Here is a 12,032-nt window from a genome sequence, read left to right as displayed (position 1 = left end):
TCTTGTTTTAGTTTTTTTTTAGTTTCTTGTATTTGTTATAAATGTAAGCATCTACAGATTTTCTTCTTCTGGGACAGGGTATACAGAGAAAAACAAAGCAATGTTTTTTTGATATCATAGTAGAGCATTGAGCCTTAGTACTTGATGCTTTCTTCAGATTTTTTCCCCATAGTTATTTGTCCCTTTTGCACATTATTCTAATTTTATTTTTGGTTCTTTCTCAAATTTCCTTGACAAAATATAAATTAAAATTTCTTTTCTACTTACAATCTCTATTGAACCAAAGGAAAATTAAATAGGTTTCTGCTTTTCTTATAAATTAATACCTGAGTGTCAAAACAGCAATTTTGAAGTGTTAGAGGAATTTGAGTACTAAGTTCTGAGATTTGACTTTTCCTAAGTCTTAATTTAAATAATGTAATAAATTGGTGCTATGTCCTCTAAAATGTGCCAGCAGAATCTTAATTTTAAAACATAGGCAATTATTGGTCATGTAGAGAAGAGTATTTTGTTATTGATTTGTATTATAGAAATAAAATGATAGCATGTTATAGGATATTAAGTGTGAATATTTTGTTTATTGTATAGGAGGAAAATGAGAGAAAAACACAACTTAAAGACTATTCAGATAATGAGTCCACGTCTTCAGAGAAGTAAGTAACTTTTAGCATCCACTAAGTATTTCTGTCTTAAAGGCTTGGGTTTAATATTTTCTGTTCTTTTAAGTTCTGGAAGGAGAAGGAAAGGACCTTTTAAAACCATAAAATCTGGAATCAACATTTGACCTCTTTGATAACAAAAAGTAAGTATCAACAGCAATCATTTTTGCATTTACTTACACGTGTATACACTATTGCCTCCTACTCCCTCCTCTCTCTTTCAAGGCAGAACGTATTCCATGTGCAATCAGGGAAGGAGAGACAAAAGAGAGGGGTTGAGGGGGTGAATTCAAGTATGATATATTTGATACATTGTAAGAACTTTCGCAGATACTCTAGTGTATCCCCACCCAGCACACAATAATAATAGGCATTCTAAAATGCCAGTTTTAATACACGTTTCATTTCAAAATACTATGCTGATCATTCTTTCTTTTAAAATTGAGATTGCTTCTCCCTATGTTTCTTTTTTTTCTTCTGGACCTGAATATACTGATACTTTATGCATTTAATTATGTTCTGGGTGTTAATTTACTTTAGTAAATACTATGGAACTTATTAGATTTTTTCTTTTGATGATATTGATAATTGCAAGAAATATTAAATGGCAGACAAAAGTTAAAAAAAGAAGTATCACAGCTCTAGTACTATTTCCATGAACTGAAGCAGATGAGATTGCAAGATAAGGAGCTGTCTAACTTCATATTTTTTTTAAATCCCTATTTATTTTACATTGTCATCATCTGTTTTCTTTATGTTGACAAATAAGTTTCAACTGAAAACTTTAGCATTTCAACATTATTTTTATAAGAGTTTACAATTAGAATCAGCCCCAGACATACCTGTCATGGATATAAATACTAATTTACAAATTGAAAAATGAAAATGATTTGTTTCCTTTACTAAGTTATTATAAATTTTTAGTAGTTTTTTTCAGTGATATTTGTTTTAGGACTTTTTCATCCTTGGAAAAATTTAAACATTAACATGAGATTTTAACTCTCTAGGTAAAATACTTAAAGTTGTATCTGTGTTTCTGACTGTATTATAAGGATTGGGCTAATTCTCACTAATAATGGCAGAAGGTTTCAGTTTCACCTGTTATTTTATTGCAGGTGGAAGTTGCAGTTACATGAACTGACTAAACTTCCTGCTTTTGTGCGTGTTGTATCAGCAGGAAATCTTCTAAGCCACATTGGTCATACCATACTGGGCATGAATACAGTTCAGCTGTACATGAAAGTTCCAGGAAGTAGAACACCAGGTGATTTTTATGAGTAAATATATCTAGGATAGTTGAAAGAATAACCTTAAGTATGTAATACAACAGAACCAGGGTCTCCCCACTTATAATTAATAAAGCTGATCTGATTTTTAAGGGTGTTTTTAGGAGGGGTGAGAATGTATATAATTATTCTAAAGTGAAGTTAGAGTGTTAACTATTTTCCCATTGTGTCTTTAGGTTTTTAAATACACAAATAACAAAATAATCTGGAAAATTTAAAGTATAGGATTACTAAGTCATTTAATGTATGAAGGAAGCAATGATAGTAAGTTCTTATGTCATTGACTGCAGCTGATGTTTTCTGTTTTTCACCACAATTACAATGAGAAAAAGCACATTATGTAATGAAGGAGTTTATTTGAACTGTATGTTAAAAAAAATCATGGACAATACTTACAAATTATTATTTTTCAGTCTCCTTTCACTCTTTAAAACACATATTTCAAACTTTCTAATGTAGAAATCAGCAAACTTCTTTGAAGGGCTAGAGAGTAAAATGATGCTACTTTGAAAACCAAGAGGCTTAATTGGAGTATTTTGTGAGTACATACATGAAAACAGATATTAATTTCCATCACTTTCTAGTTGCTGAAAATAAAAATAAATGACAGCTTGAATACAATTTTTGTCTTCTAACAAGGATAGAATTTTCTTACACTGCTGGTGGGAATGTAAACTAGTACAACCATTCTGGAAAAAAATTTGGAGGCTACTTAAAAAGCTAAACATCGATCTACCATTTGATCCAGTAATACCACTCTTGGGGATATACCCAAAAGACTGTGACACAGGTTACTCCAGAGGCACCTGCACACCCATGTTTATTGCAACACTATTCACAATAGCCAAGTTATGGAAACAGCCAAGATGCCCCACTACTGACAAATGGATCAAGAAAATGTGGTATTTATACACAATGGAATTTTATGCAGCCATGAAGAAGAACGAAATGTTATCATTCGCTGGTCAATGGATGGAATTGGAGAACATCATTCTGAGTGAGGTTAGCCTGGCCCAAAAGAACAAAAATCGTATGTTCTTCCTCATATGTGGACATTAGATCAAGGGCAAGCACAATAAGGGGATTGGACTTTGATCACATGATAAAAGCGAGAGCACACAAGGTAGGTCTGAGGATAGGTAAGATACCCAAAAAATTAGCTAGCATTTGTTGCCCTCAACACAGAGAAACTAAAGCAGATACCTTAAAAACAGCTGAGGCCAATAGGAGAAGGGGACCAGGAACTAGAGAAAAGGTTAGTTCTAGAAGAATTAATTTAGAAGGTAACACACACGCACAGGAAATCAATGCGAGACAACTCCCTGTATAGCTATCCTTATCTCAACCAACAAAAACCCTTGTTCCTTCCCATTATTGCTTATACTCTCTCTTCAACAAAATTAGAGATAAGGGCAAAATAGTTTCTGCCGGGTAGCGAGGGGGTCGGTGGGGGGGCAGATATAGGGGGCAGAGTGGGTGGTAAGGAGGGGGCAGGGGCAGGGGGGAGAAATGACCCAAACATTGTATGCAAATATGAATAATAAAAAAAAAAGAATTATTTTTTGGACTATAACATTTTACATCACTACAGGTCAAAAGCTGTAGTCTCAGTCATTAAAGTTTATCATAAATGTACATCTGTTAAAGTTGTTCTGTAATGCCTTTTAAATGTATTTTGTCTGAATTGATACTGTTAAATACTAATGTCAACCGGTAAGCATATTTTCTTAAGCACATTAATTACTTTATTTGTCCTGTTTAGTTATCGTAACATTACAGTTTCTTTCCAATTGAAGTTTAGTTTCACCTTCAATTGGCAGGTTCCTTGGTTGCACGAATTGTTTTTAAATATGGAAAAATTTCTCTGCACTTGAAGTAAGGTTTGAAATTGCTGTAGTTTGAGCATAAAACTGTATGTTGTGTATGTGGGGATATTGGGATTTAGCTTCTTGTTTTGGATAGCATAGCAAGTGAAATGTGATGCAGCTAGATATTACCTTTGGAGAGTTTTGTTTTGCTTTTTGTTTTTCAAAAATGGCTTTATTATAGTATAAGTTTCACATGAAAGTTCTCTCTTACTTTGTAATTTTGGGTTGACTTTGTTAGTGATCATTTTAAGGAACTGCAACAAAATTTCTGTGGCCAGTTTAGTTCAGTAATAGTTGTTCCTAGAATTCAGAAAAATTCGTCTTAACTCTAAGTTCTAACAACAGCAATACATATTCTTCATTGATTGCTAAGTCATTGTCTATTTTGGGATGACAAGTAAGGGTATTTTTATTTCTGATAAAAATTCATGGAACTCATGTTCAGTAAGTCTATAAGTGGCAAGTGATGAGGAAATGCAATATCTGTTAGCTATTGTATTCCCTGTTTTAAAGGTTTATTTTTTTGCTCAGTCTTTAGAAGCCTCCAGTGCCTGAAGAGTATATTTCCCCACTAAATTTATAATGTGATTATGACTTTCATTTCCTTTTACTTTTCAGGTCACCAAGAGAATAACAACTTCTGTTCTGTTAACATAAATATTGGACCTGGAGACTGTGAGTGGTTTGTTGTACCTGAAGATTACTGGGGTGTTCTGAATGATTTCTGTGAAAAGTAAGTTTTAGAACTAAACTGCCATTTAACATATATTGTAAGAAAAGAGCTGATTGATTGATTGATTGCACTACTAGGGTTTGAATTCAGGCCTCATTGCTCTACCACTTGAGCTACTCCAAGAAAACAGTTGTTTTGAATGATAAAGTACAAATGGTATTTCTTAGTGCAAGTTTCAGTTGTTATTTAATGCTCATTAGAATTTTTTTATAAAGATATAGTTGTTCTGGGGATGTATGGTTTCATATCTTTTGTATTGTGTAGAATAGTCAATAAAAAATGACATAAAATCAGTCTTTACAATAGTAACAGGTAGGAATCGAAGGGTAGCAAATGAATTAATTTTCTGGTAATTTAAAAGTCGATGTGTGAAGACATATTTTCTTTTGGCAAATATGTTTTAAAGAAAAATAACATTCTTATTGTGTGGCAAGAATTCAAAAAATTAAATACCCTTATGTATCTTTCTAGTTTAGAATAAAAACATCAGTGTCTTAGTATGGAAATCACACGATTTCTTTTTTCAGAGATGGTGATAATATTAGTGGAAAATGCTATTGTGTACATTTAAAATGTACTATATATTTACAACATATGACAAAAATTGAATAAAATTTTCATAATCATTCACATGCAGGATTATTTTAAAACCAATTCATGTGTATATTTACAGACTAATTTCTTTATTTTTCTTCTGGTGTTTGGGACTAAACCCAGGGGGCTTCACACATAGTAGATAGTAAGCTAGTCTTGGGCTATACCCCCATCCTGGTAATTTCTTCTTTCATTAAATATAATTGTTAGTAATTTTTTTGTGTTTATGGGTTACCACATGATGCTTCAATACAAATATAATCACTCATGTTCAAATCAGGTTAACCATATCTATTTCTGCAAATACTTACTATATCTTTGTGTTGAAATTATTCAAAATCCTTGTTTGTAGGGTACTTGAAGTACAAAATAGTAGTCTTATAAAAGTTCGTGCTTTATAGTTTAAAAAGGGCTTTAATGAGTATTTGATAAGATGTTAACCATAGTAAAAAGAGAAAAAGTATACTCTTTACATAATTTTCTTATCAACTAGCAAGAAATGATCCTTTTTATTTTCTTTGGTATGTAATATATATTTTCCTCATCATAAGAAAGGTGATTTTTTTTGTCCTTTGTGTCTTGCAAAAGCACATACTCTACCACTAAAGATGAAATATTTTTAAGTTTAAAATTTTTTATTAAACACTTCAATTTGAACATGTTTTTAAACAATGGATTTAAATGTAGAGTCATGAACTATAGAAATTATCAATTTCAGAAGAATGATCTATATGCAAAATAAAGTGACAGTGAAATTGCAAAGAGGGCACATAATATTTCTGTAAATTAAGAAATATTTATCATTTAAACTTGGTGTTTACATTACTTCCAAGTTTAAACTTTTCAGGTTATTACTATCTTTGACTGCAGGATGCTTAGCCTTTTGTCTGAAAAAGGGAAGAAGCTAAGCCTTGTAATAATAGTTCCTTACTCAAATAATTAACAAACTCAGTAGTTTAACAAATACTATAATACATATCTTCATAACTTTAAGAAATGAATTCTATCTGTAGAACAATGAGAATTTCCCTATGGTTCTTCTCTTTATCTTGTGTAGCTATCAGTTTCCTGGTTGAACTTTTGAGAGGGTAACTGATTCTGCCTTGATTGATTTTGCTTTCGTTTTCTTTTCCTACTCCTACTTCGCTCTTCCTCTTTGTTCTTTCTCTTCTGATGCTTTTTCCTCTTTCTTTTTTTCCCCAGTAAAACTTTATATACTTTTATGTTTGTAGCATATTGGGTAAGTTATGGTTAAGATTTGTGTGGTATTTATAACTTCTCCCTCCTTCCATCCCTTCTTCCCTCCCTACCTCCTTTCCTTGTTTTCTTTCTTTCCTCCCCCATTCTATCTTCTCATCTTCCTGCTTTCCTTTCTCACCAATGCCTCCATCCTTCTTTTTTCTACTACTTCTTCTTTCCTTTCCTTTTTGATTTCTTTTTACTGATCGCTCTTTGGAAGATCATAGAAAACACTAATTTGTTGTTGTTGTTGTTGTGGCATTGGGGCTTGAACTCAGGGCCTCATGCTTGCTAGGCAAGTACTCTACCACTTGAGCCATTCAAACAGTCCAGAAAACACTAATTTTTTTAATCCTAAAATTTTAGTGTTTTCTAGACTTAGATGAAGAAAAGCCTTACATTTTTAGGGTTACTAATGAAAGGTAAAAAACACTTCACATAGACAATTCCAAATTATCATTTACCACATTTTTTAAAGAAAAAAATACACAAACAAAAGCTGTTTTTGAAATGTTAATAAAAATTTGTAGTATGTGAATTTCTTCTTGAGAAAACTTAATTTGAGGAAATTAAAATGTATCATTAATTCTTTTTAGAAAATTTTGTCAGTCACTAAATAATCATGGTAGCTAATATTACATTGAAAGAGATAAATAGAATCAGATTTTAAAATTAAACCTTATCAATTTAATATGTCAGTATCTATGCCTATTGTGCATAAATTTTCAGATATATATGTTTCTTTTATAAAAAATGCTCTTTTGGGAGTTTTCTCAACTATAATTAAGTCAATTAATTTTTAAAATCCAATAGAAATCTACATTCTGTTTCTTGCTCCTTCCCCTGCTTATGTTATAGCAGTAAGGAAGATTCTGGGTTCTCTCTTTTCTGGGAATTAAAGATTTTATAGTTTCTTATACCTGTCATTGTGCTTAGATTAAAATTTTAAATGACTCGACGTAGTCTTCACCCTTAACTTTCTTTATTAAGGAGACAGATATTAAAAGTTTCTTGATGAAGAAAGAATGAATTAAAATGTTCTTCTGTTTTGTTTTGTGCACTGTGGCTGGAACGCTGGGCCTTCACCTTGAGCCGCTCCACAAGCCCTTTATGTGTTAGGTATTTTTGAGATAGGGTTTTGTGGAACCCTTTGTCTGGGCTGGTTTTGAACCCGGATCCTCTTTTGGTCTCTTCCTACTGAGTAGCTAGGATTACAGGCGTGAGCCACTGGCGCCCAGCTAAAATACTCTTTATTGAAACAAAATTTAAAAATCTGTATTTAAGTGTAACTTGAAACTTTTAACTTTCAGATTTTTGAATAGGAAGTTTAATATACCTGATCTTGGGTAAGTCAACCAATGATCACTTATAGCTAATTATAGTGAGAATTGACCCTTTCACATTGAAATCTTGAAAAAATGCAATTCTTGTTGCAGTGCTTTTACAATTCAGCATTGTAATGGAATAAATATTGCTATCATTTAAACTTTTGAGATAATCTTCCCATCTTTCATAAAACACTAAAAATGATCCTCTAATTTTTTTCCCCCAGAAATAATTTGAATTTCCTAATGAGTTCTTGGTGGCCCAACCTTGAAGATCTTTATGAAGCAAATGTTCCTGTGTATAGGTTTATTCAGCGACCTGGAGATTTGGTCTGGATAAATGCTGGCACTGTGTATTGGGTTCAGGCAATGGGATGGTGCAACAATATTGCCTGGAATGTTGGTCCACTTACAGGCATTAAAAAAATACAACAGATTTTACATTTTATATGATTTTTTTCTAGTGGTTACTTTTAGAGTAGGGAAAATCTTAATTCATAGTGCAGAGACCAAATTCAACTTTCAAAATGGCAATCCCCCACAGAGGTTTCAGTAAACAGTAAATATATTTCTTTGTAGACATACAAGATATACTTTTGATGTTTTAGAGTGCTGTGGTTTGATTTTACAAAGGAAAATCTTTATGGAAGAGTAAAATGACAATATAATTTAGAATTTTTATTTCATATGCCATATTATTCAGGCAACCCTATTTATTATACAAAAGCTAAGGAGCCTGTCTTTGGAGCCAGAAGACCTCAACTGGACATTTGCTGTACATTGTTGACTTTGTGACTTTGGGCCAGTTTTTAACTTGATTTCACCATCTGCAAAATGTGGATTAGAAAATCAAGGTGGCCTTGAAAGGATGGAATAGTGTAAAGTGTAAAAACAACTAAGCATAATGCCTGACATATTGAGTACTCTTTACCTAACTTTTTAAAAGCCATCATCATTATGTAATGCAATATTTTATGTAATGCAATGTTTTCAGATGGGTGTTGAACTTGAGATGTAGTAATAACCATCTTCTTATTATTTACTACTTTGGTTGACTTTATAACTGTTGCTGTTTTTCCCTTCTAGCCTGCCAGTATAAATTGGCAGTGGAACGGTATGAATGGAATAAACTTCAGAATGTGAAATCATTAGTACCCATGGTTCATCTTTCCTGGAATATGGCACGAAATATCAAAGTCTCAGATGCAAAACTTTTTGAAATGATAAAGTAAGTGCTTTCTAAAACTGCTGTAATCCCTCTTCTGAGGGTAATGTTTAGTATACAGTATTTTTTCTTGAATGAATTATGTTGGTACAAGATATAAAATGGTTCAGAGTTTTGTCAAAATACTGTAAAAGAATGTGCACCTTAAAAATATGTTCTTCCTTTCCAAATAGTCATCCATGATATGATAAGATGAGAAATAATAACATATATGATTGTATTGAGTAAATTTACAAACTCGTATTTCCATCTCTACTTTGATAAAAGTAATTTCCTAGGAAATCATATTTTATTTTAAAATTGTTATTTTGGCTCACCCTTTTTTTTTCCAGTTGGCAGCTAAAAATTGAATGTATTTAAGGCATACAGGTTGATGATTTACTGTACATGTGCTTAAGGAAATACGCACCACAATCCCTTGATTGTATTCATATAGTTAACAATTGCATGAGCATATTTATATTGGGAATGCCACTTTCCTAGTAAGTTTTCAGTTTAAATACAATATTAGTTGTTGCCACATCCTCAGAACTTATCTTGTATAACTGATAAGTTGCACCATTGACCAACATCTTTCCAGATCACTCTAATCCAACATTCTACTCTGTGCTTCTGATTTTCATCTTAGATTGCATCTATATGAGATCGTCCATAAGAATTCTGTCTCTCTGCATCCAGTTTATTTCATTGTTAACATAATGTCCTCCGTATTCACTCATGTTGTCATTGGTGACAGAATTTTCCTTCTTTTTAAAGACAGACTTATATTCTATTTTGTACACATGCCATGATTTCTTTATTCTTTCATCCATCATCAGTGAACACACAGTTTCCATTTCTTGGCTATTGTGAATAAAGAAGAAATAAAGTGTGGATGTTTTTAATATACCAATTTCACTTCCTTTGGATATATAGTAAAGAGTAGGACTGCTGTATCATATGGCAGTTTTGTTTTTCCTTTTTAGAAATTTCTGTACTATTTCCTATACAGACAGGACCAACTTTGATTCTCACTAGCAGAGAACAAGAGTTCCTTTTTCTCACATCCTGACACTTACATAATCCTTTGTCTTTCTTTATAGTAGTCATTCTAAAATGTTTGGGGTGATACCTCACTGTGGATATGCTTGGCTGTTTCTTGATGATTAGTGTTGCTTACTTTATCACATACACATTGCATGTTAACGTGTTCTTTTGAGAAATGACTTTTTATGTGTTTTATACTTTTTGCCTTTTGAGGCCAAATGATTAGCTTGCTTTGTAGCTCAGGGTAACCTCCAGCCTCAATCTCCTGAACACTAGAATGACAGATGTGCGCAAAATGCTCACTTTGCACATTTCACAATCAGATTATTTAATTCTTTGCCAGTGAGTCATGCAATTTCCTTATATATTTATGGTATTCTTCTTACAAAGCGTATGGCTTAAATATTTTTTCCTATTCTGATTTAGTATGTTCCATAACATTTGTCCATTTCTTCTGCATTATTCAGTTCTGGGTATATTACTATTCATAAAATGGTCCGTTTGATCATTTATATTTCTGAACCTATGCTATGATTCCTTCTCTTTCATTTCTCACTTTGGTATTTGAATATTCTCATTTTTTTGGTCTAGTTGAGTATGTCAATTTTGTTAATTTAAAATACTGTTAAGTTTGCTGATTTTTTTTTTGCCTACTAAAATTCTCTATATGACATACATGTGCTCCAACCTTTGCTTCACCCTGTTCACTTTGCACTTAGTTTGTTGTAGTTTCTTTAGATATAAAGTAAAATCATTTGAGAATTCCTTTTTTTTTTGGAGATCTTTTCCATTTGTGTTTTGATACTGGGGATTGCACTTGTTACTTCTTTTTCTCTTGACTATATGCTGTGGCAAAAAGTTATACTACTATCGAATAGCAAGGTGATAGTGGACACCCTTATCTTGTTCCCTGCTTTACATGAAATGCTTTCAATGTTTCAGTGCATACTTTGCAAATAAATGTGACATCATAAATGTCTGGCTGCTGGGTCTCAGACATAAAAGCTATGACATTATTTATCAAGTCAATTAGAAAAATAGGGTTGTGGCGTCACCGACACTGGAGAGTGTAATAATCTATAGCATTATGTGCTTATCTTACAATTGCTAAGTAAATGTTTGTGGAACTAAAAATGTGAGCCTGGTTTGAGCTCAGTTATGAAGCAGTCACTTCTGGTGAGGCAGCATCAGGACATCCCAGAGCACATGGACAGAGGAACACATGGATCAAGGTGTGATTTCAGTCACATAGTGCTAAAATGAACTATATCATGAAAAACCAAAACACACTTATCTAAGATGTGGTCTAAATTAAAATGGTCCAGACTATATGACTTTCTTGTTTTATAAGGAAAAACTGAAAACTTAAAAACAAACAAAAAAACAGGAAAATGAAACAGAATCAAGCAAACAGCACCCTAAGCCAGTAAAAGAATCTCTCCAAAAATCCTGAGACCACCATTTCTGTATTTAATTCCTTGAACTGCAAAACTGTCATACTAGGATGATTGAAAAAATTTTATTTTATGTATGAATGGGATATTATATTTCATAGCATTTGTGTTATAGTGAAAATCAATGAGTCATGTTTTTAAACAAGCAGACTTTGAGCATAATTAGTTATAAAGATCTTGTCAAAGAAAAGAAAAAGCCTGGTGCTGGTGGCTCACTACTTGGGCAGCTAAGATTGGGAAAATCATGATTTAAGGCCAGGCCTGGCAAATACTTCATATATTCCCATCTCTACAATAACTAGAGCAAAATGAGCTGGCGGTGTAGCTCCAGTGGTAGGGCAACTACTTTGTAAGCACAAATCCCTGAGTTCAAACCTCAGACCCAGAAAAAAGAAAGAAAAAGTAGAAGTGGGCATTTTCAGAAGTCTGAGATAAGAGAATCATGAGTTTGTGGCCAGCCTGGGCTATATACTGAGTTCTAAGCTAGCTTGGGCTGCACAGTGAGAACCTGTCTCAACTCAGTCAGTCAGTAATCTGTACTTTCCATGAAAGCTTTTTCTATCATGGTAGGTCCACAGTAAAAACACACACAAAATTCTGGTTGCTCTGTTTCTTTCCCCAGC

The 12,032-nt window shown here is 32.7% G+C and overlaps 1 protein-coding gene across 1 annotated transcript in view; it reads left to right on the top strand.

The window, feature by feature from the left end:
• The window catches only part of LOC141419895 (lysine-specific demethylase 6A-like), an 85,729-nt gene that overhangs the window by 41,077 nt on the left and 32,620 nt on the right, over positions 1 to 12,032 (top strand). The window contains 7 exon segments of the mRNA XM_074064084.1: positions 589 to 653; positions 727 to 781; positions 783 to 802; positions 1,775 to 1,923; positions 4,432 to 4,546; positions 7,932 to 8,119; positions 8,791 to 8,932. Coding sequence (XP_073920185.1) covers positions 589 to 653; positions 727 to 781; positions 783 to 802; positions 1,775 to 1,923; positions 4,432 to 4,546; positions 7,932 to 8,119; positions 8,791 to 8,932 — 734 coding nt within the window.

This window comes from Castor canadensis, chromosome X (genome assembly GCF_047511655.1).
Source record: "Castor canadensis chromosome X, mCasCan1.hap1v2, whole genome shotgun sequence".
Taxonomy (NCBI): domain Eukaryota; kingdom Metazoa; phylum Chordata; class Mammalia; order Rodentia; family Castoridae; genus Castor; species Castor canadensis.
This window is presented reverse-complemented; position numbering and strand designations above follow the sequence as displayed.